The sequence below is a fragment of the Anser cygnoides genome, chromosome 7, assembly GCF_040182565.1.
Source record: "Anser cygnoides isolate HZ-2024a breed goose chromosome 7, Taihu_goose_T2T_genome, whole genome shotgun sequence".
Classification (NCBI taxonomy): Eukaryota; Metazoa; Chordata; class Aves; order Anseriformes; family Anatidae; genus Anser; species Anser cygnoides.
In genome coordinates, this window is record NC_089879.1 from 25,281,922 (window position 1) to 25,306,961 (window position 25,040).

The window sequence follows — 25,040 nt, forward strand, 5'->3', positions numbered from 1 at the left end:
CTCTTGAAGGAGCTGGAGGTAAACATAAATGCAAGCTTAAAAGTTTTGTTCACATTTTTTCCACAAAAGCAACATTTTATTTTGGTCCTGCAATTAACCAGCACAAACGCAGAAGTTTCTGTAACATGCTATCAGGCATCATCAGAAATGTAACGTGAAGTTATCACTGCTTCAGATTTTCTCCACACCTTTAAAGGGAAATAGTGCTTTTAATGACTTTATGAGAGAACAGGTTTTGGTGTGTAAAAAGACAGCAGTGTTTACATAAAGACTGGAGTACTGTTATATGGACAACCAGGCTCCATGCATGCTTCTTCTTTGCTACTTTGGTAATAAACTACACTCCTGAAACATTAACCCTCTCGACTACTTCCAGGCTTGTAACTCCTCACAGATTCTTTAATGCACCTCAGTCTTGATCTGTAACACTTTAGTAACTTGAACTAGAATCCTCTCTCTGCCAGGCGGCGTAACAATCCGGCAAGGTGCTGTTTTCCCACACTTAAACACGAATCCAGGCAGATAAGTTCATAGGATGGTCCAAAATACCACAGTGTATTACAACACACCACAGAATATTACAGTATATGTCATCACAGTGACACTTGCCCCTTTCTCTGAAGTCACTTTCATAAAGCAAAGGAAAACCTCAGGTGTGTAGGAAGATTTAAATCCTGACACAGTTTCTTTATACATCCAAGCAAGCCAGACAATTTTTAAATACAAATACACCACCTCCATGTCTCATAACACTTTGACACTGCTCCACGAGGAAAAATACAGCCAACAAAACAGAGTTTGTTCACTTCAAACACACTACAGATGTACGAAGTGAGGGGTTTTTTTTCCCCTCTCTACTGTTATTCATATCCAACTGTATCAAACCTATCAGTTTTCTCTCAAACTACCTATTGTAGAGCAGCAATAAAGAACAAGCAGCCCAACTAGTGATCAAGCACAGTGCCTCTAAAGGAGAAAATTTCCATCCTCAGCCTCTTCAAGAAGCAAATTAATCTCCTTGAGCATTTTAAGCGAATTTATACATATCCTGCCCTTTCAGAGCCAGATTTTCAGAGTGCTGAACACGTTCATATCTCACCACACAGGTACCCCAGGCTGCCGTGCACAATCAGCACCTGATGGTCTGATCAGGATCGGGTTCTTGGTTTACCTGCTAGATACTCTATGACAGCTGCCATGTAAACTGGTGCTCCAACACCTATCCGGTACTTGTATGTTCCTTTCTTTAAGTAGCGCATCATCCTCCCCACAGGGAAAATAACGCCTGCCCTGCTGGAGCGTGACAGTTTGGACATTTTCTTCTTCCCACTGCGGCCCGACATCTTGCAGCTTTGTGCTTTTTAACTTGCTGGTGATTCTTATTCCTTTACTCCAAACCAAAAGCTGTAAGAGAGAAGAAATAGAATTGGTGTTCGGGATGTGAGAAACATCTTTATACATCATTGTCTTGTTCTTCCAGAAGAAAAGAAAAAAAAAACCACAAGTCCAGTCTCAATATGTGATAAAGTTGAGGCATTATCTATATTCAGACAACTGGAACAGGTGCTATAGCTTTGTTTTGTTTGTTTGTTTTTGACTACTGCACTGCCAGTATAGCAATACCACAGAAATACTGTTTGGAGAATTAAAAAAATATTAAAAATCCAGCGTACATTAAATGAATGTTTTGTTTTTTTTTTTAAAAAAAAAACACAACCAGAAACAACTCTCAGAAAGGCAGACAGCCACAGCATGCCAAGTTTCAATGCTGATTTTAAAGTTCAGCAAGTTACAAACAGCTGAGAACTGGGGCAATGGATAGCATTAAGCAACCTGAAAAGCAGATGTCGATGCCACCTTTGCCTGTAACTAGAGGAAGTTGTGCTGCTTGCACAGCAGAAGACAAAGCCTACTCACAAATACAGCTTCCTCAGGGGTCTTTTATACAGAAAATCTAGCATGTCGGGCTGAAGAGAAGCAGGGAAACAGCCATGCTTCAGGCACCTCCCCTCGCACCGCTTGGCCTCAGGAACAGAGCCCCAAGGGGCAGCTCACAGACCTCACTGCTTTAATAATTCTCTCTGGATCACCTTCACAGCATCTAGAGATGGCTGCAGAAGCCTTCCTCCATGGATCTAAAGGATTAAAGAATTCTCTTTAATCTCTCATCTCAGAAGGACTGGCTACCATTTTCTTCTGTCCATCCAGCTTTCTCGGGATGGGCTTTTTCTGCATTGAGAGCCGATCTTGGTACACAAAGAGTAGCTCAAGATGCTCTCTCCTCTGAAGCCAGTGAGGAAAGTGACTGCCACAGATGGCATTTCTGTTAACGAAGGCACAGCTACTTAATTCCCGGCATTCACTCGCCTCGGTGAAGCGAGGAAACAAAAGGCAGGAGATAATCTAAAAAGTATTGACAACTTTACGTGATGGCGTAAAATTTTTTTAAAATCACAATCTGCATTTTAAATAGGCATCTGAAAGAAGTCCTTCGGCAGCACTGCAGGCCCTTGGGAACATCAACATTCATTCGAGGAGGGCACAAAGCTGCATTTCGTTTGCGATCCTCCAAAGAGGGTCACCTGTCCCCAGCACAGCCAGGCATTCACAGAAAATGGCTCATCCCTAACAGCCTAATTCCAGGGTGGGTTTCTACAACAATCTAACCTGAACACTTATGTCAAGGAAATAAAACCACTTCAAGGCCTGCAGGAATCTACAAAACCCTGCTGTCTCCTCGTCTATCAGCCAGATCATTTTTCTTAGTGCCTGCGATACATTCTGTGGGCATAGTAGCAGAAGTTGGGAAAGATTAAACCAGTAAACCTATCAGATGTAGGGACATCAAAATTTATGCTGCTTGTCATCCTGTCCTGAGTTCCACAAAAACCACCAGGCCGGAGTAACAAGTGGTAGTAAAAAGCTCATAAACTGCTGCTTATCAGCACAGATTGGACAGCAAGGGCCACTTCAAACACACCCAAGTGAACCAAAATTTCCATGTAATGGGAATAAAGTGCATTTATGCAGGAGGAATCAGTTGTGTATGACCGAACAACTGATGTGGAAAGGCAAGCTTTGTGCTGAGGCCTCTGTGCTTCAGATACGGCACCAAAAGGGGAATCCTCGGGAGTGTGATGAGGTTGGCCAGAGGCCTGACAGAAAATCTGAACAGAAAGATGAAATAAGACATAATAACGGTCTTTTGAGACACAAATGACTGCTTCAAAGGTGGAAAAGATGGGAAAAGCTCTGTGACAGGATCACTGAAAGGCGGCAGCACCTCTTCCTCAGCACAGCTTCAGAGAGGCGAGAAATCTGCAACAAGTCACCAAGGTACCGTCGGACCTGCCTTCGGACAGGAGGCTGGACAAGTTCATCTCTTGAGGTCCCTTCACCCTGCCCCAATTGACAAAATTTGCTACTTCTGACAAACCCTGCATAACCTTCCAATTTTATATTGTGCTACTGATTAACCTTCATAAAGCATCCTTTTCAGTTTGTGGTAACTGACACTGAAATTAACAAGCAAATGCAGGCTGGGATCTAGGTTTCTAGCCAGAAGAGCAAACTTGTGGATCAGCCTTCTGAGTAACACAAGCAACAGTATCTCATTTTAAGATGAAACTTAATAAATGTGTGGAATAGCCTATGATCTGGTTCCTGCAACGCCAGGATAGTTTCATCACCCTGCAATTCAGTTCTGCACTGAGATCCTTACAGAGAGCCAGACTGAAGGAGCACACTACAAAGAATCATGAATCTAAATCATATCAAGCTAGCCTCTCATATATTTGCTGTAGTACCAAATCCCAGTTGCTTATAAATCAATGGGAAAAAAAAAAAAAAAGCAAACATCATGAGGTTTACATCCACGGAAAACACAGTGGTTGTACTTGATCTCCGTGATAGAAAATCAAAACATGTTTGCATAACTAAGCACACTGCTCCAGGGCACACCGTTACATTATATACACTTGTGTGTATAATTAAACACACTTCTGGCTCATTTCTTTGTTGCCTCATTGAACTTTCCACCTTTGTCTCTAGGCCTTTATTCTCTCCTTATCTCCCTCAGCCTCCGCTATTCTCAGCCATTTTTGCCCCCTGCTGCCAAAGCACCCTTTGGATTCCCAAACATTTTTCCAAATGCACTGCAGGTATCAGTTCAGGTTACGTTTGCAGAATTTTGCTTAAGCCCCAGAATAGCAGAAGTTTCAAAACTCTGCTATCATTCTTCCCCTCTTCTTTGCAATGTACATGGCCAAGGGTACACATGAAACATCTTGAAGCCTTGTTCTTTTCTTGTATCCTACAGAAGATGATTTCTGGTAGAAAATACCAAGCTATGGCATAATCAAATCTGCTAGAATACAATTAATGTGAACTTGAAAAAAGAAACAGGATACACAACAGCAGTCAGTTACCTATGCCTATCTTAGAGAGTGGATGCTAAGGCAACACTTCACAGGCTCAGATGAACATCAATCCTCACTATCTTGTACAGAAGAGCTACATCTTGTCCACTGCAAAGTCCCAGGGGCCAGGATCATTTTTCCCCCTGGCAGGGACCTGCTTTACCCAGGAGGATGGGCATCAACTCACACCTGACACCACTTACACGATGCACCCACCTGGACCGCTCCAAAGCTGCCAACAGCAGAAGAGCTATATAACACTGTTGTTCCTCATTTTTGTCTACAGGTGATGCTGCTAAATGTCACGAGCTTATCAGTCGAAAAGCACCCAAGTCTACCCACATTAATTATTGCCAACTGATAAAATGACTCTGGGTTTGCCCTAACAAACTACAGTCCCCATTAAAAAAACACTGCCATGGCATGTACATGAAGTCCATCCTCACTGAGTTGGAAAAACTGCATCTATATCTGGCTACCGTGACATCATGAGTCTTGGGCAATTTAAAGCAATTAGTGCTTCCAATCCCCTAATTGGTCACGGCACACTCCTACTCTTCACAGCTCCACCACCCCTGTGTTGCTATGGGGGATTTAATAGCTACCAGATCTCCTGGAGCTCTCTACAATATGATGAAAATAAGGTAGACTGTTGCAAGCTGGGCCTTACTCTGGGAATTGCCTCTTCCCAAGAGCCCAAGGCAACCAACGACAATTTCCTTTTGCCCGCTGGAAGCTGGGCTCTCCCTATTCCCAGGTGGATCTGCTTTGGCCACTTGGAGGTTCTGCCACTGCCCACACTACCACCCCATCACAGTTACCTGCAGAGAGCAAGCACTGCTCCACAAGGACACCCAAACACCAGACTGCCCCATGATTTGCATCCCACATATCGAGGTTTACCAAAACAACCTTAAAACCACTTTCCAGCCCTTCCTACATCGATGCTCAGAAGTACAAAACCACGTAGTGACATTTAGGTAGTTAAGAACTCAAATACTTTTTAAAATAAGATTAACACACAGACCCAAAACCAGATTGTAATGTGCAAGTGAGCCTGAAGTGGAAAAGCTGGCCGGGAAGCAAGTTCAGAGATTAACAGGTCAAGATCTGGCAAGAAAGCATGGGTGCCCTCCAGGTAGTTCAGTGCACTACCAACTGCCTACAACACATCAACAGATTTTTCTTTTTTCCTAAACAGAGTTGTTAGATGAAACAAACACAGATTTTTAACAGTCGATCAAAAAGTATCTAGCTCAGAATTTGCTTCTTCGAGCCCAAAGTAGAAGCTGTTTCTTGTACGTGATATTAGCAGCCTGACAGAGGGACAGAAGAGAAGGTGCTCTCCCGTTCACCAAGTCCCTTCTTGCACCAATCCAGACAAGCTCCCCAGACTGACCAACAGAAACTATCTATTTTTTTCTCTCAGAAAGAAAAGTCACGGGAAACAAAGAAAAGAAAGCTTAGCTTGTGTAATGCAGCACGAAAACTATTGCAACACGGGTGGAGATAAGCAAACTCCAGCTGTTCCTCTTCACATCCCCGACCAAACGCAAGACAGAGGCAAGGCAGGATAACACCTACACCAGGTATGAAACACACACCAGCGACTATCACTAAGTATTTGAGAAATAATCAGGCAAATCCCTGGTCAGATTAAACCAGGCGCTATATAAACAGTGTATATATAGCCAGCAGGCTATATATATACAGTTTTCCTGCTGGATTTTCCAGGTGGCTGAGACATCCCTGCAGCAAAACGTGCCAAGTGGCACTTGGGCAGGGTTGAGAGCAGGATTTGGGGCAGGGTTTAGGGTTGGAAGTTTTGGCAGCAGGCCTTCAGCAGGGAGCTGGACCCCGGGCTGTGGGACTTACACCACAGCCCTTCAGCTTTGACCTGGGACTGCTGTTACTGAACCGTTCCATTGGTACTGAGCAGTGTTTTGGGGTGTGTGCACGTGCTGTGCGCTTGTGCTGGGCACCCACGGACCTTGCCTTCCATATATTATAACTTTTATTCGGTAAATTATAGATGAAATGTGGGGGGGACCCGGGGCCCCTCAGGCGAGGCGCCAGCATCCGTTGGCGGCGGGGCCGGGCGGCACGCGCAACGCCGCGCCGTTGCCATGGCCACGCCCGCCCCGCCCACCCCCCTCCCTCTCCCCACGGGCGCTGAGGCGAGGCGGCTGCCGATTGGCTGCGAGCCGGCGAGCGGCGGGAAGGGAAGGGGAGCGGCGGGGGCGGGGCGGCGCGAGCGCGCGCTCCGCGCAGGCGCCCTGCAGCGCGGCGGCGGCGAGCGGCGAAGAGAGGAGCCGGGGGGGGGGGGGGGGGGGGGGGGGGGCGGGGGGGCGGAGTGGCCGTTGGCTTTCCCGCGCAAAACCCCCCCCCCCGCCCCTCCCCCCCTCCAGTCAGCGGCCGGAGCCTCCGTGAGGGGGCGGCGGCGGGGCCGGCGGCGCGGCTCGCACCCCCCTCACACCCCCGTAAGCCCCCCTCAGACGCCCTCAGGCCCCCTTAAACCCCTTCAGCCCCCCCCAAATCCCCTCAGCCCCTTCCCTCAGCCCCCCCCCCCCCATCCCCTCACGGCGGCTGAGGGGAGCGGCCGCCCCGCAGCCCCCCCCCGCCGCCCGCTCCTCACCTGCCGGTGCCCGCCGCCGCCGCCTCCTCGCCGCCCCCGTCCTCCTCCAGGCCCCTTTCCCCCCTCTCTCTCCTCGCCGCCGCCGCTCGCCCTCGCCTCCCCCCCGGCCCGCTCGCCCCGCCTCAGCCGCCGGCTCCCGTCTCGTACGTGTGGAGGGCGATGGCGGCGGCTGCTCCCGAGGGGGGCGGCAGGGCTTTCCTCCCGCTCCGCATACCGCCTCTAGGAGGAGTCACCGCAGCCCCGGCCTGCAACAAACCCCCTGCGGCTGCCGCCCTCCTTGCCCGGGGGGGAAGGGGCCGGCAGCGGAGCGGAGCCCCCGGCCGAGCCCCCCCCAAGGAAGGTGAGCCCGGTGCCGGTGTGCCCGGCGAAACAAAGAGGGAGGACGGCTCTTTGTGTCTTGCGGCCTCCCAGCCTCATCCCCGGCCGCCCCTGCGCTTTGTAGCCCGGCCACGAGGGCTGCGAAGTTGCTTGCCACAGGGAAGGTCGCGTTCTTCGCCCCCGACGCGGAGCCGAGACCTGCAGGACCCGCGATGGCGTTACGAGGCTGTTGGCACCTCTGTTGGCAGCGCCACAGGCACGATGGCACGGCGATGCCGACGGGAGCTGCACCTCCAAAGCTGATCTCAGGCACGTTTAAACATAAAACTGAGTTTATCTCACCGTTCACACACAAACGCCTCGCATCGCTGCGCTGGTTTCCCTCGTTTGGAGGCTGTTGTGAGGCAGTAGGGACGCGGCGTTAACCCAGATGACTCCCACTCGCACACAACGTTGTTCTAGGAGGGTGGCTGGGAACAACAGAGCAGGATGATAAAGAGGCATCCATGCTTTCAGCGTGCCCTTTGTTGCTGTAAAAACCACAAAGGTTCACCGGCTTCCTGGAGTTTGTTTCTGGCCCTGCCAAAAAGAAACTTTTGTGCCCGCGTAGAGTTGCATTCGGTAGGGAAAAAAAATGTTGAAGTATTCCTTCAGATTATATTCATTGTGGACCACACCATCTCCCAAAGAAAAAGGGCGTGAGTGGCGGCAACCTAGGGTTTTCTCTGTGAGCACAGGCACTAACAACAGCTGTATTTTGACATGCTTTAAAATGGAAATAAAGACACTCCTTGTCTTTTTCAGCAAGTTGCCCAACAAGATCCACATATCCGCAGTTTAATGCTTTGGAGCCTTCTCTTCCCCCTCCTTTGGCCCAGAATTTTTCCGATGTGTTATGAGGAGAGATTCCTCATCGCAGCCTTACCTCTAAGGGCTTTTCTTTCTTCTTTGTGGCAATCTGCCTTTACAAAACTTCCAGGAAATAAGTACTTGAGATGTGAACCCCTGTGCCAGATTTAGATGAAACTGGCCACAGATTTACTGGATAAGTGTACGGGGGATGCACAGACCTGCAATGAGTTAGCAGAAGTTCGTTTTTGTAAACGAGGTCAAAATGCTTTGAAACCCCAAGATAAAAACCTTGCATTTGAATTATTTTACACGAAAGGGGAAGTCTTCATTGGATCTTGTCTGTTAATACTTTGAACATAGCAAAGGGAAAGATACCTACAGAGTTGTAAGTGTATTGGAACAGATTTGGGGGAGGGTGGGGGAAACAGAAGATTTTCAACTACAAAGCATAAAAACAAAAGAATTTAAAACCCATGTGAAGAAGGAGGAAGAACATTTGTGTTTTGCTATTTCAAGATAGGAATAATTGCATCCAATAATACTCGTAACCATGCATGTGGCACATAGCTTTGTTATTAAAAATAATTTGAGATGAGACAAAATAAGCATCACATATTTTTGAAAACATTCCCAGTTTGTTGCAGATTAACAAATAGTTGCTGTGTGATAACAACACAAAAGCGTAGGAGGTCTACAAAGAAAAAAACATTTATGCCTTCTGCGTGAGACAAACTTTCAACATTTGGACAATTCATTCTATTTACAAAAAAGCAAAACAAAACACCACAGCTTTTTCTGTTTATACACAACCTTCTCATTACCTGCAGTCATATTTTCAGGTCCACCACATGGGTATGTGCCTTTCTGATGGCTCCGAGGAAATAAAATGTTGTAAAGGTGTGGCTCCTTCACATTTGCCTTTCATAGTAGAATGTGGCCATCAAATGCCAGTCCTAGAAGAGGCATAGCTCCTCTGGGTGTGCGGGGCTGCGGCCTCCTCATACAGCTTTTGTGTTCCCTAAAATAAAAATCTAATTCTTCCTTTTCTCTTTATCACCCACGACAGGTTGCTCCCATTTTCTGCAGCAAGAGCCACACGTCCCAGCAGCCGTCGTGTCCCTGCAAAAGTCGCCACACCGCTGGCAGCAGAGCAGGTACTCTCTGGAGACGGGCTTTCCTGTTTTGCAGCAGCTTTCTGCTATTGCTTACGTTATTTCTTTGGGGATCGTGGTCTGGGAGGGGGTTCTGTGTCCAGGGAAGTAGCACCAGCACGGAGGAGACCTGTGTGCTTAGTGAGCTGTGCGTGCAGGGCCTTAGAAGTGGCCGTCAACTCACAAGCCACAATGCAGACCAGCAAGGATGGAGAGCTACCACCTGGTAGCTTTCAGAACCACCTTTTTTAGAGCAGCGCAGACACACACATTTTCTTCCCAGCTCTGAGCTCGGTGTTGAACACTGAGGCTGCACGGGAGTGTGGCAAGCAGGTCCCTTACGCTGCACGACGAGGCCTCTGTGGCAGCGGGTATCTTCGCCATCATGGTAGGCAGGGGATGAGCCCAAGGTTTTCTGTCACAATAGCTTTATGTTCTGGTCTGTCAGATCAACTTGTTCAGGGAAAGATCATGAATAAGTTGCATTCCTCAAATGGAAAATTTACAGCGCTGGATTAAGCAGGAGCTTCTCCTCACCATCAACAGGAGCAGAGTCTGCCCTCGCTAGGTTGTGCAGAGACCATCTGCCAGTTGCCTTCCCAGTGCAAATACAATCTGTTCCTTTGTCAAAATAAACAACATAGCTATTGACAGAGCAGTTATAGACTGCCGCCTGCCTAACTCACCAGCGAGTGGAATAACAGCCTGTTTATGGCACTCTCGCTTTTGGACAGAAGCTGTTATATCTCAAACATTGCAATGAATATTTCATAGCGCCAGAACCAAGAGATACGGCTTCACTCTTGCTTAGGCTGGCAGGCATCCAGGGTTGGCCTGGCAGTACAGTAATGTCAAGTACTCTGAAAGCTCTGTCTTACTGCCCCGTGTAATCCAGGAGTTTTATCAAATCAGTACAAGTGTTGTCATGTTGTTAGGACAGCCTAACACAATAAAAGTTGGTGTGCGTATGTTATGGCAGTAGACAACAGATATAATAACTGAGTTCTGCAAATAATCCGTATTTCTGTTATGACTTTTCCCCATTTTGAGCTATTTCTGAATCCCACACACACACCCTCCATAGCGTTTACAACTTTAATATGCTAGTATTTTGTGCACAGCAAGCTCTTCTTAAAGGAAGCAGGAAAACTAAATCCTTTTTTTGAACTCTCTTATTGTAGTATTAGTGTGAAACCAGACCTTGGCATATACTTCAGAATTAAACTGTTTTTGTGCACGTCAGTTTCTGGCATGGTGTTTAAGGTAGATTGGTGGTTAGGATATCTTCAAAAAAAGTTGCAAAGTAGCTAATGCATAAGCAAAAAGAAGAGAGAAGTGTTTCCTGCCTAAGCACCCATTCTAAAAGCTAAATGTGGCTTATTAGAGGAAAAAAAAGTATTTTTCATCCCTGTTACCTATCATTAAACACGAGATGCAGACTGCAGAGATCATTGTCTCGACTCAATTAGTCATATAAGTAAAAATATTAATATAATAGGAATATTCAAATAGTTATGGTTATTCCTGATAATCATGTCTTTTTTGTCAAATTGAAATTTACAAAAATCTTTTAGAATTAGAGAAAAAAAGAATAAGGGAACAAAAAAGGGAAAAAAACACTATGTTCAGTTTCAGAATACCCTGTAGGGTTTTATCCTCCACAGCTCAGAAACAATAGCCAGAAACGGGCGAGGTGTACGGAGAAGTGGCACGGTGATCACACACATGGAATGGCTTCTCTGAATAATTAAACAGGTTGGGACTTCTAGCTAAGAAAGCTGAGGCACACTACAAGACGAGAAAGGCCACATCTGTTTCTTTTGCCTCGTGTCCTCCAAAGGAAGGTATCTTTGTTGTTAATAAATAAAACTCCTATTTCAGTCTCTGAGCTTAAGCAAAGCTGGATGGATAGAATGGTAAGTTTGGCTCCAGATTCAGACGATAACCAAACACTGCCGATCCCAATGTAGGAGGCAGAAAAGCCTCTATGTCTGTAACGCACACATTTCTTGAAGCAAACTACAACAGCGTGCTTACGCTTCTACCACAGCACGGTTTTTCAGGGATGCCTAGAGAGAGATGCAGAGAACACCACACCCCAGCAGGCACCCAGGGACGTCTGCTCTAAGGGTATTGGGTCCTGGCATTTGTGGAACTTCGCTTTTCGTTGGAGGAGCAGTGGTGTAGCACTTCATCAGCGCACTGTTTGGTCATCAGGTTGCTCCTCTAGGCATCACATCAGATTTGTGCTTCAGGATGTTTTCGTAGCAAGCTGCCACAGCTCACGGAAAACTAGATTCTATTTCTCATTCCTCACGAATTTGCAGGGGGATCTTTGGTAGCTGTTTCTGAGTAGTTGTTCTTGTGCTAGTAAAAATATTTGTCCCTTTGCACTTACCCCCTTTGGTATGATTTGGAGCTGTGATAGATATTCCCTTTCTCCTCTGATGACATTTACAAGCACGGTATCTTCCTGCACAGGACCAGTATGCTCTGAGCTTTTCTCAGAGAAACTTCAAAGGACAGGACAGCACTGCACATTTGTCTACTTTCATAACTGCAGCTCAATTTGATTTAAAATAGGCAATTTGAATCATAAATCAGCTTTTTATTTTTCCCCACAGAGTCCTCAGGTGAAAAAAAAAATCTCAACCTGATCTATAAATGGAAATGTATAGAAAGGCTTCATTTGGGTCACTTGTTTGTCAGGGGCAGTATACAGCTAACTTCCAAAACACTTATTTATTGCACAAGTGCAAAATGTACTGCTCCCCCGAGGTATAGTGATTATACTTGCAGGAGCCTTTAAAAAAACAAAACAAAAACAAAACAAAAAAACACAAGAAAAACAGAAGTGACCTTAGAGCCCCAAGAAATAATGGGAATCATAGGTTCCTAATGCATTTTCCTCTCCAAGTTGAAGCATCATAATGTGCTTTTTTTTTTTTTATGCGTAGCTTAGTGCATCAGTCCCTGTTAACCACCCAGATCCTTAAGGATTGTCTCATGATCCAGGGCTCATCGTAGCTAAACCCAGAGGAGGTCAGGAGCGAGGCACTTAGTTTTGCTGTCTAACAGCTCAAGAGCTAAAGGTTTTTCAGCAAATCACTTCCCTCTCAAGGAAACGCCACTGTGTCCATGGGCTCTTTCCCTTTGAGTTAATGCAGAGAGAAAGCCAGGAGGGGCAGAGACGGATGTTCCTGGAGCTGCCCATTTCTCCCCTTTGGCTGAGAAGGGAGCCAAGGGAACCTTGCTCCAAGGCAGGTGTCTGATTTTCATGTGTCTCGAGTTAGAGGAGGTAAACATATCTGGGGCATAGTGCGATGGTCATGTTGGCTGTCACAGCGTTTGAGGCCAATGACACCTTCCCTCTTGTTACCATGCCAAAACCAAACCGACAGGCCAGGTGCTGCTAGCCTCAAACCATCAGCCAAAGGCTCAGTCATTTGGGTTTTCTTTGCTTCCCCCCCCCATTAGCAGGGATTCTTAAAAGCTGATCAAATGCTTTACTTTAGGTCAGATCCCTTAGACAACAGCTTTTGGGTTCTGAGCCTGTTATTTTGTGTTTTCAGAAAGAGCTCCGATAAGGCTGGTCAGGTAGCGGGGGGATTCGGGGTCTCTGGTGTCCAGTAACAGAGCTCAGCTGATATTGCTGCCTTTCCCTTAGCACAGGCACCACGTTGGGCTCTGTCCTCTATCCAGCTGTTTTCACGAGGCTGGTGAGAAGGTTTTTGAGACTTTTGCCCCCCTGCCAAATCGGTTGAGATGTGCCACCTAGTTCCACAGTTCCTGGGGTGACTGGTGAACAGCAGATGGCGTCCTTTCCTTAGGATCTTAATCTGAACACCACCCCCAAGTGCACAGAGGGGCCACCAATTTCTGGTGTGTGATTTGCATTAGCTGGCATTTAAAGAGAGACAGAAACTTCATGTAAGTAAACAGGTATTTTTATAAAATGGAAAAGAAAGTATGTACATCAGACATAACAAATGCAGATCATACTGGAATATTATGGCACACAGATTAAAATAGAAACCTCATTAAAACATTGACACCACCGAGTAAAGCTTCAACACAAGGCACAGGGAATTCACCAGACTCCTCTTGGAAAACGATGGGATGACACACCAAATAGGGTGGTCTGCCAACCATCGGAACAATCATCCAGCCCAAGACATTTTCTGTTACCTCCTGCCTGGTTTTCCAGCTCTCCTTCAGTTTTCCAGAAGTCCATTCCCCAAACTTCCTCCTGGAATCCCCCAGGTTTATTCTCATCATGATGCAGTGAATAGGCTAAGGCATTTAAAATACCAACACACAGCTCTCGCATAGCAATTTTCCTCATAATATAAAACAGCACCTCAGAATAAGATAAGTACTGTTTTCTTTATCTGATAACTTGGTACTTGGTGATTAAGTGTATAAAATTTCCATCGCTTGCAAGAAAGTAGAAATGCTTTAAAGGCACTATAATTAAGCTGTGGGTTACTTTATTGTAACTGAACTTCATTTATTACTGAGCAGTCATTCAGCAACTTAAGCGCACACCTACTCTTAAGGACAGGCATGGTTTCTGTGAAACCATTCAGTTAGTTAATGGACGCGAAGTGGGGAACTGAGGCACAGTTCTAGTTCTGACAAAAATCGTAGGCTAGTTTTCATTCATACTGATGGAAATCATCAGAAGTGAATCCCTTTTCTCATACATGTTAAATGTTTCATCTGTTAATATCTTTTAAGTTTAAAATCACACAAACATTTTGCATATAAAATAGTGTAAAAATACTTACAAAGAAAAACAAAATTATTTTAAGTTCTGTTATGATCAGTAACTCCTTATGCCATAGCTCAGAGTGTAACCCTACAAAACAGTACCTCTGCTTTTCTAAAATAATGTTAGAAACATTCAACATGAAATTCAGAATTTCCAGGTTTAAAAGACAAAACAAATCAAAGTTCTCCTATTACCACGGAAAAAGTAGAAAAGAGAAAGCAAATGCTCATTTTGGCTGAAGAAGCTCCTACAGAGGCTGGAAAGATTATGGGAAAGAACAGCCTTTTGTTCTCTTCATTCTAGCAATTATTTAATGTGGAATTTTCTTACAGGCCAAAAAGTTTTGAGTAGCTGAACTACATCAAAAGGAGTTGAAATAGTGTCTCAGAATCAGCACATTGACAATAATAATTACTGGTAATACAAAAGAACATTACAGCACTTACATTCGTGAAAGCCAAACAACATTGGATATTTAATATTAATAAGAGTTCAATATAACCAATGTAAAAAGTGTATACAGACTTAAATGTCTCAGTCAATCAGTGTTTATAGGAACATGCAGAAACAATGCCCTGTTGATATTTACCCATAACTCATCACTTTACTACAGCTACATTAAATATTGTACATTCTATGCCACCAAAGAAAATAAAGTCTCTCTTGTAAAATTCAAGAAAACCAGATAGGTAACAAATTGCTTCAGCAATCATTCTCCTGCAGGGATTAGTGAATTAACGCCTGACTGACACTGACTGGCCGACGAGCAGACCTTTGGCAGAAAGCATCCCCAGTGTCAAAGAATTTGGTGTCCAAATTAGAGGAAGATGAGAAACAAGCAGTGCCAATGACACAAGTGTTCCAGATGTGGGAAAATGACACCAGGGAGGTGTTTTGCTGTGCTCTGAGGGCTCTGGGTACCAAGGGGAGATCCGCTTGACACACCTTTCTTGGCAGAGCTCATAAACAGGGATGGAGAAACCCAGTGAGGAAACCATCAGCCACATGTAGTGAGCTGGGGAGCGGAGAGCGTCACCTCTGCACAGCACTGCTCTGCACTGGCTGCATTCAGCACATATCGCAATCAAAGGTGTGCTTCTAAAGCAGATCCCCTGCCTGTGCTCACACGCTCTGCCTTGGCTCCCAGCACAGAACTGTCACTGAATATACAGACTGGGTTCCTGGCAGATGAAGCTGAACACAAAGGTGATCTTCAGCAGCGTATCTTGTGCATCCAAATCACTAATGGCAGCCAGCCTGCGAGGCCAGACAAAATCGAGGCCTCCACAGTCACAAATGGAACCTCTTGAGCCAAGGTGGTTCCTCAGCAGGACCTGGTTTCTACTTCAGACCTGTTCTTCTCAGACAGCACTGACTGGCAATGTAGATGTGCCCCGTCAGTTCTATCACCAGCGAGCCCGTGGCATCTGCAGGCTCTCCCTGTAAATCAGCAACTCCCCTCCCATTACTCTGCTGCTGAGCATCTGGAGTCAATTTTGCATCGTTAAGTCTGAGAATTTTGTGGAGTCAGGCCATTCCCCAGCATCAAAGGGATGCTCAATCATCCTTAACAGGGCGGGGAGAATGCAACAGCTATGTTCTGCCCCAATTTACCCTATCTCTAAATGAAAAATGGTGAAGGGCAAGAAGAAGTAAAGTAATCCCGTTGGGTTTGACAAGTGGGAAGTGACTGAGGGTGAGCCCGTGCTGTAGCTGAGGCTCCTGCTGTTGTCCCTCGCGTGCTGTTTCCGACACCTGCCCCCTGCTCCATCGCAGGGATGGCCAGCACTGTGTCTGGTTCTGCTGCTTACCTTTTCTGAGGGCTTCTACCACTGTTATAGTGGCTGGGCACTAAAGAGAGCAGGCAGGATGACTTTACCAGTCTAGGATGGCATTTTCCCCTCCCAACTTCAGGTCCTCTGTAAAAGTAGGGGGGGCTACAAAGCATAATCCCAAAATGAGTTCTCACCAAACAGGGCTTGGCATCAGCACAGCCATCATTATCATCTGATCTGGGCCTGGGGCCGCAGAAACTAAACCCTTGCCCCTCTGGGCAAGCCAGCAGAAGGTAACTGCTGCAGAAGAGGTAGTGGACTTCCGAGGAAGCACGTCATCTCCTCAAAAGACTCGCCAAGATGGTAAGACTGCTTGGTCTGCAGCTTGAGCATAACACCAGGGTAAAAGCAAATCCTTGCAGGAGAGCAGAAGGGAAGATTTACTGAAGCAATGTTTTGAAACATTACTGTGAGAGAACAATGGAATTATCACAAAATGGAATTTCACACGCCCAACAAATCCCCGCCAGGGACAATGGACTAACAAACACAGCCTGCAAGAGAAAGCAAGAACACAAGATCCTTTCCATCAGTTTCACAACCGATCCTCTTGCACCTACCACCAACATGTCTAACCTACTACACTCAGCATGTGACAGCAGTTAAAGTCATGTTTTGCAGCAAAGAAAAAAGAAGTCTAGCAAGATTTTCTTAAACAAACAACCCCTCTAATATTCGTACTAATTCTGTTTGAAAAAAACACTTCTTTCTTTGATAACTTCAGCAAGCAAATAATCATAAGAAAGCTACGAAGCTAAACTGGTCTTGCCACGTAGCATTTTAAACAGTAGAACCTTTACAGTCAACTCCAAAAACTTAACAGATATCTACGGTCTTAATTCGTATTTTGCTGTGATTTTTTCCATTGGATCCAAGTGTTTGACAATGAAGGGCTACAAGAAAGGAGGAAGGAGTGCAGGAAGGACAGATAAATGAGTAGGAAAATGATCAAACTGTGACCAACACAGATTTTCTGAAAATGCAGAAAAAAGTCCTTGTCCCTGACAAAATGGGTACATCTGGAAATAATAGGGACAAAAACAGGGCAAGGGGAAAAACGGGGATGTGTAAAAGAAACAGGCTCTCACATTTGCATGCGTGTTCGATGTGGAGCAAAGGCTGAAGATGAGCTGAGTGTAAGTGCACTGCTGGATCTAGAGGAGGGAAAACAACAGCGAGAGACGACGATACTGTGGTAGGTAACAACCAGGAGCTTGCTGTTTTCAAGAAAGCATCTTTTGAACTGCTAGCTCAGAGCTACCTCCTAGCTAAGTCTGAGATTTCAGGCTGTAGAATGCTCCTGAAGAGGGCACAGCAACTCTTGCCAGACTCATTTCTAAATGACAGACCATATAAAATCAAAAGAGACCATCTTTAATCAACTGGTCCCTCGCGCAGCCCTTTTGAATTTTGTAAATGGAGTTTTGGAGAGACCGTTTTGTCTGGGAGAGGTCACTGGTACCTGGTCCCTAGGCGCAGCCTGTGGGATGCGTTTGTCCCCACTGAAAACCGGTTTGCCTGTGGAAAGCACCATCTTACTCTTGAACTTTGGGAGAAAAAACAACACGCTAGGAATGTCCCTAGGACATTTTGAGTCAGAAACTTTTACAAACTTATTCCAAAAGCTCATCAAAAATATATTTAAAAGGAAACACTAGAAAAGAGCAAACAAATTGCCCCCAAAATATCGTTAATAAAAAGAAGTGTAGAAGTAGCATTATCAAACTATATACATAATTTTTTTTTATTAAAAAAGAAGAAAAAAGCACACCTACCGCCTGCAGTTCTGGTCAGGTTCTCCCCTTCTCCCCCCACCCCCCAAAGAAATAAAAAATAAGAATTAGAAATAAAATAGATTAACCCTTTCATCAGCCTGGTTCCTAACTGAAACAATTTATTCCCCTACTATTGTGCTTACTGAACACATTTGTTAAGAAAAAAAATCACAATAGGTGTTCTTTAGATCAAACTCCAAGTAGAACTTTTCCCCTGCTCTTTTTAAGCCTTGAATTACGTTAAAAGTATACTTTCTATGCAATGGACAAAAAGGTACGGCTGCGGGGTACAGATGTCCTTCTCAGAAGGTCGGGACTATTCCAGCTGAGTGGACAAAGGCTATCTGAACAAAGGTTATTGCGTTTCTGGGGCTTGCTCAGATTTATTAAGCATCACTTTGAACCTGAAATCAGCTCCTTCTCTCTGAAGCAGCATGAATTGCTTGTCATTTAGTTCTGCCTAATGATTTAGATATCATTCATTAACTCTAATAATAATGGCCCCGATTCACCAGAGCACTTAAATATGCAAATAGTATCATTTAGGCCAATGGCAATCACACACTCAAAGTTAAATGTGTGTTTTAATGCTTGGACAAATGGGATTCCCAATGTACTCAATGAAGAAGAAGTGTTACGAGTCATGTTCACAATATATGCACTTAGTATTAATTTTAGCTTTTTTAGTGTATTGGAAGAGCTCTGGTGAAAAGACTACAACGTTCACGTGAACAGGATTTAACCTGCAGCAGTGGGAACTGATGGCAGGTTTGTGTGGCAGTTGGTATGAGGTACCCACAGTTGTATGTTCTGACCTTCAGGTAGCTGGGAAATGTCCTCTGCGCCCCTCAGCACCTTGCCAAATCTTTATTGCCTTTCAATAAATGTATTAGAACACGTGACAGTGGGATTTGACCCTTGTGATCCTTATTTTCCATCTGGAAGTACATCTGTTGAAAGGTACCCACAGAAAGGGCCTTAATATGACAGCAAAATAATACTTCTGGAGGGCTCCAGACAAAAAAAACATCCAGTGTGTTTGGTGGAGACCAAAGCAGAAATACAGGAAGCAAAGGAACTGTTCAGTGAAACCAGGTTTTATCCATACTTCACATTTTCCTTTTCTGACAAGATATTTCACGCCTTCAGTATCTAGTATGTTTTCCCCTTTTCAGCAAAAGGCTTCATTCCTTTCTAATTTACCAGGAGAAAAAAAGTTTGTGATGAAAAGGTTAAAGATGGAATCATCAAAGATACAGGTGGAAGTTTGTCATCTGGGAACCAGATACGGTAGGAAAAGGTTTTTCATGTCCTCGGAGCAGCACTCTAAATTGAGCATGTGCAGCTTGACTGACTTTCCTAAAGAAAACTGTTCCAGAAGGATTTCTTTCTTGGATCAAAGGATCCCCCCACTGAAATTGTTTATATCTTGCACTCATTTATACAGCAGCTGCTGGAAAACGAGCCCAATTCTTCATCTGAAGAGCCTGACCACAATAATAGACTGAAGTGAAAATGACCAAAGAAAGAGAACACAAACGGTGTCATTTTCAAACTCTGCCACTGGCCTCTGGGAGAAGGCCGAAAGCAAAGCAAGAAGCGCTGGCACGCTGAGCTCCCACGGCCCCACCAGGCATTATCTGGGCACAGACTCCTGGCGCACAGTTGAAGAACTCTTCCCAAGCTCCAGGGAGGGAACTTGCAAAGCATCTCCAGCAAGTCTTCAGGAAGGTCCTTCTTCTCCTTTCTTTTTGCTGTCATTTCCCAAACTCCTCCACCCTCGTTTCTCTCACTTTTTGGCTATCAGCCAAGGAGTTTGACCCTTGAAGGGGCAGACAAACAATTTCACATGAAACAGGCCAGTTGGAAAAACAGCACTCAGCAGTGACAACGACCTGGTCCCAGGTTTCAGCAGGGAGAGGCCCTGAAACTAAACTGCTAGATTTGGAGTGGCACAAGCCCAGCCTCTGCTGGTCAGGTTTTTCTTGAAATGCAAGGCACATACATTTGGGAAGAGCAGCTGATCGGTACAATTTCACTCTGACTCACAGCCTCAGATTGATCCGCAGCGGCTGGTGAGATCTCTGTTCCCACAGCGTACAGCGGTTTCAGATTTTATGAATACAAGGGGCTATCTACTTCAGGTAAGAAACAAAAAACAGGTTTTCGCCAAGGTATAAAAGGGACTACTGGTTTTCAAACTAAAGTCAAAATTAAATGAATTTTCAAGTGAGTAGATTCTCCTCTGAAACATCAGTCTCAAAAAACTTTAAAATGCTTTTTGCTGAATTAATTTCAGCTTTTAAGGGAACCCAAAAGGAAGCCTCAGAAAGTCATATACTGTGCTGCCCACAATAAACACCTTAGAGCCCAGCAGCGACCGTGACGACAAACCAAGGCTATGAACAGAACCATCTGAGACAGAGAAAAGGAATGTAATAAGAACAAGCACATGAGCTGATGCCACGTACACGTGCATTTAGGAGGCACACACCTTTGCTGACAGAAAGTAGCTGAGTCATACAAAAGGAGTAGCACCAAAGTCTCCCAGGGTTTGCCCTGGTTAACTCAGGAACACCTCCACTGATGGCAAAGGAATTATGCTGGGGCAAAGCTGGAAGTAGGGAGCATCAAGCCCCCTTTGGTCAGACTCCTCCCCTGCATTTTGCTGATACAAGTCAGGTACTTTTAAAAGTTGCGGCAATTGCATTTCAAGGTCCCCTCTGCCTCAGGCAGAAGCTTTCTCTCTCACAAATATATCACCTAAAAATCATCCCAATAAACCAAAACAGACAGAGGATCAGTTTGAGACTCCTAGAGGAGCCTTCAGCAGCTGCGTTAAGACAACACAACACACATGTGCTTCTTTTGCTTTCAGATGAGGCAAACCCAAGCAAAGTCCCATGCAGTACAGTCACAACAGTTACAAAACAAAAATACACCACTCACAGCAAAGGGAACAAGAAGTATTGGCAGGTTCTTCTACGGACCTATCAGTTTTTGAGAATTAACTACAGCCAGCATTTTTAGAAAGGACTGAAGCATTCAAACCACCTACCTTGTGGGCTACATGCTATAAGAGCAGAGAAGAAACTCCCTGCTGCCACTACCATCACCTTTCAAAACCAGCAGTGTACCTGGAGGGGCTTTTATTGCTTTGTGTTCAACAGGTGTGTAATTAAAACGCCAGAGCTGTGTGGTATCCTTGCTTAAATGAGTACTGTTCTCGGCTAAGCAGCTGCAAAGCTTTGTACCAACAAGCTGGGTCTTAACAAGAGACCTTACTGAGAAAACAAACAAGAATCCCTCAGTGCTCTGCAGTTCATTTTCTTTTGGTGCCATGTCAGCTCCAGTACCCCAAGCATCTCATGAAAACATCATACATAGAAAAGTTTCATCCACAGCACAATGTTGGCATAAGAAGAAATGTTTGTAAAGATCACAAATTAGTTTAGTTTGAAAGTTACATGGAGCTTCCTAACTGCAAGAGCAATCTGAGCAGGGAACAGCCTGTAGGCATGGGACGCAGGGTGGTAGAAACCTCACTGTTTTTTAGCTGAAGCTCAATAAATTTCTGATAGGGTGAGGTGACAAACGGCTTTCAATCAGACAGGGGCTGGGCTCCGCTCCTGGGGCAGTCCCTGGCCAGCCTTTTCTTCTGCACACCAGAGAAGCATGTATCCTGCCATCGTCGTGCTCTGGTGGGGCTAACAGGCTTCGTGGAGGCAGCTGGCAAACAACCAGCTAGCAGCTTGAAAACAGCTGAGGAGCAAGTGCAGGAGGTGCTCATGATCACTTCAGCTGGTACAGCTGTAGCCAGGAGAGGCAGCTGGGGGCACAGCCTGTGGTTCCTGTGGCACTGCTGGAACCGTGGTGGTAAAAACCATACGGCAGCATCATGAGGGTACCGATAATGAGGATTTTTAAGTACTGAAAGCATCTCTGTATCCCCCTTAAAGCCCCAGGTTACAACCTGTCCTTCACCCTTTGTGAACGACCAAGGAAAGTGGATGTGTTTTAGGGAACAGATTTAGGCTTACACTCTTTTGCTAATTTTGTAAGAAAAGCGGTCTGTGATGTTCCTTAGTCTGATGATGTATTTTTTTCTTGTTGAGTAACTTAGGCTTGAGACATTAACAATAGCAGGACAGGAAGTGTAATTAGGGTGTACACACACAAGTTATGACACACTGCAAATTTGCATGCGGCTTTGGTTAGCATTAAAAGAGCCATGTGGATCGGTTTATCTAATAACCATTCATTAGGATATCATCGAGGTATCTGCCATCTGCTTAATTTTAAATGAAGCTTTAATCAAGCTAGTTGCAGGCCTACAATTCAGAAAGATGTCTGAATTCCTGAACTCAGTGTTGTGAGGGTTAATCCAGCTAAGTGACTGCCAGAGGCAGGAGACCGAGAGGCTCTTCGTACATGCCAGGTCTGCAGCTCGTGGGGACAACTCCCTTTCTGCGTGGCCGAGGAGCAGCCCCAGGGGCTGGCACAGGCTGTGCTTGGCTACCTGAGTGTGGTGCTGAAATGTGGCTTCCTCCAAAATTATTCATCAGGGAACCTCTAAGTTCCCGATGTACGGGGGCTGTCGTAAGTCTTGCCAGCAACACCCTTATTTTACCACCAAAACCCTGTGTGTGTCTCTTTAATAAAAATATGTAATACTTAGAAATACTCTTGAATGATTCCAGACTGAAAAATGAAAACGACCTTTGAATCTATACAGGGCAGCTCCTTTGGGCGCACTTTTTAATGCAATAATTTATTAAGTTCCTATATTCATCATGTGTGCACAAGTATCATGTAAATATTACAGCTGTACTCCATGACAAAACAAGCGTAAAGCAGACAAAGAATTATACAGAGAACCGACAAACAGGGAAGAAGGGAGATCTAGTATTTTCTGTACAAAAAATATGCAGCTTCTTGATAATTTGTAAAAATGCATAACTTTTGGCATTTCAGAGAAGAACACTGTATAAAAATAAATATTCTATGTAAAATAACACACACAGGCCAGTCCAGGGTTAGAATCATCACTGCAAAAGAAAACAAACGGGCATTAGTGGCAGTTCTCCAACAACAGTTAGCGACAGCTCAGCGGGGCAGGGAAGGACCACTTCAGGGGACGAAAGGACAGAGGGACCCCACGAGGGAAGCTGGCTCCAGCATCTGCTCCACGAGGAGAGCCGGTGCTGGATCTCAGCAGGCATCCTTCATGCTCTCCTGGAAGCGAGGCCAGGAGCTGCGGTCCAGGCTGCTCTGTACCTCTGCCTTCTCCAACCACCGTGGCTCGTGTACTTTGAGTTAAAGCACGCAGCAGGTCACGGAGCGGGGCCAGACCCTGAGGAGCAGCAGAGGCATTTACGGGAGCCTCCAAAGGGAGCTCCTTAGATGGGCGAGCCAGCAGAAACAAGGCGAGAGTGGAGGGACCGGCATTCACACACCGGTGCTAGCCCATCGGTGCTGACAGCCCATCCCCTTGCAGCAGCACCTCCCCCAGCAGCAGGGGTATCGCTGCGCAGGTGTTGGAGCAGTTCAAGGCCAGACAGCTCAAAGGCCACAAATGCAATGGTCTCCTTTTTAGCCCATAAAACTGACCAGCATACAAACAAGGGAGAGTTTTGCTTGCTGCTTTTCAGAGGTCTGGTCTGGAAATCCCACGCTTGCCTCCACACCTACTTTGCCCTTAGCCACACTCATAGAAAAACCAGTGGGACCTGCAGCACAGCCAGCTCAGCACAGCCACAACAGCTCCAGGATTATTTTACCTTGTTCCAGCAGCCTTGAACCGGGAGGCCATCTTCTCCCTGCAAAAGGGATGGATGAAAGGGCAGTTTAGGACATGGCAAATAGCGCAGAGAATGCGGAAAGAAGGAATGGGTTAACTGTTACAGCTGCAACAAACAGTCCGAACCGGGGCTGGAGGAATAGTCTGACAGATATTCCTCACCCCTCTGCAGCGACCCGGACTTGGGGCTGAGTCTAGCTGGAAGCAAGGAGGCAGGTGGCAGGTCTGTGTCCCAGGCTTGACTCTGTAGCACCAAGGTCAAGCAAACCCCAGAGACAGCACTAACCTCGGGTCCTGAGGAGGGTCTGGAAAAAAATTCCATCTCCTTTCTGCCCTGTTTATTAAAGGGTTTGCTTTATCACGTGAGAGGCTGCCCAGCTGTCCCCTCTTGCCTCTGAGAAGCTCCTGCTCCAGGGAAACCAGGAGGGCAAGCAGCTGGCAGCCCGTGCTGGCTGAGCATCTCACTGACTCCCTGAGTGTTTGTGTTTTCTCTTCCCCCCCCATAACATCAGTGAGATTTCTGTGAAAATACCCCTGCAATTCTGCAGCCCTGAAGTCTTGGGCTATCCCGTCCCAGGATGAGCACGTGATTTATTTTTTATCATTGAAGGTTGGATACTTTAAGGACTTTGCTACCAAAAGACTGAGACTAGGCAGCTAGGAAATGCTTTTGTGAATTACTGCCATTAATTACATCTCAGTGCAGCTTTACTTAACGTGAGAAAAGAGGAAACGAATATCAATGGTAATGTGCTCTTGAGCAGGAGATACACAGCTGAAAATCCGGGCACAAGGAGCTGCATCTGTGACACTAGAAGTCAAATACTTCTGTGTGTATCAGGTTCTCAGGCTGGTGCTACTCCCAGTGAGAACTGGAGGCAGTGAAATTGTACCAAGCGTGATGCGGGCACATTTCTTCAGTCAAATGACTCAGTTCTCACTTCCTCAAGTACCAGATGAGAAAGCTGTTGTGCGTTTCATCCCATTTGAGAAAGGGAGGAAAAAAAAAAAGCAAATGCACAGTAGCATATTCTGACAAAAACTATTCAACAGAGACACACTTTCAAGGGATTCGTGAACTGAGCACTGTCGTGATGCTGTAAGTTATTTCCTGTTTATGTACTAAAATGCAAATTGCTTTCTGAATGCATTTTCTGGACTGCAGTCTCCTTGTGGTTCTTTCTCCCCACTTCCCCCCTCTCCTCCCACTATGTGGAAATCCTGAATCACAGATTAATTAACTACCAGTTAAACTGTGGCCTTCCCATTGGTACACTGGTGGTGGCAGGAGTGACTGGTGTAGTGCATCGCAGGAGGAGATGGAAGGTTAGGTGCATGGAGGAACGGGAAGCCAGAGTTACAGCGTAAGGATCAGAGGAAGACCAGGGGCACGAGGAAGTGTTTGTTGCAGATAACGGAAATGGGACATGCTTGTTAGCACCGAGTATCTCCATCCACATATCAGATGTGTGAAGCATTAGT

The 25,040-nt window shown here is 45.6% G+C and overlaps 2 protein-coding genes and 1 long non-coding RNA gene across 6 annotated transcripts in view; 1 reads left to right on the plus strand and 2 right to left on the minus strand.

Annotated features, from left to right (window-relative positions):
• MACROH2A2 (macroH2A.2 histone) overlaps positions 1 to 8,261 on the minus strand; it is a 27,263-nt gene extending 19,002 nt beyond the window's left edge. The window contains exons 1-2 of one of the 3 annotated variants that reach the window (XM_013172829.3): positions 7,714 to 8,261; positions 1,172 to 1,404 (exon numbers count right to left, since the gene is read on the minus strand). In XM_013172829.3, the coding sequence (XP_013028283.1) occupies positions 1,172 to 1,343 (172 nt within the window). In that variant the 5' untranslated portion in view covers positions 1,344 to 1,404; positions 7,714 to 8,261. The other 2 variants (XM_048069536.2, XM_048069534.2) reach the window with 2 other exon arrangements.
• LOC136791247 (uncharacterized) lies at positions 6,776 to 12,224 on the plus strand. Of its 2 annotated transcripts, none has more exons than XR_010832855.1 (4): positions 6,776 to 6,898; positions 7,277 to 7,680; positions 9,290 to 9,377; positions 11,039 to 12,224. It is a non-coding gene; the product is annotated as an uncharacterized lncRNA (long non-coding RNA). The 2 variants fall into 2 exon arrangements; XR_010832854.1 differs by lacking the exon at positions 6,776 to 6,898 and having other exon boundaries at positions 7,253 to 7,393; positions 7,496 to 7,680.
• Positions 12,225 to 13,305: 1,081 nt separating this feature from the next.
• COL13A1 (collagen type XIII alpha 1 chain) overlaps positions 13,306 to 25,040 on the minus strand; it is a 70,849-nt gene continuing 59,114 nt past the window's right edge. The window contains exons 42-43 of the mRNA XM_067000587.1: positions 23,539 to 23,577; positions 13,306 to 19,580 (exon numbers count right to left, since the gene is read on the minus strand). Of these exons, the coding sequence (XP_066856688.1) occupies positions 19,548 to 19,580; positions 23,539 to 23,577 (72 nt within the window). The 3' untranslated portion in view covers positions 13,306 to 19,547. The remainder of the gene's footprint in view (positions 19,581 to 23,538; positions 23,578 to 25,040) is intronic.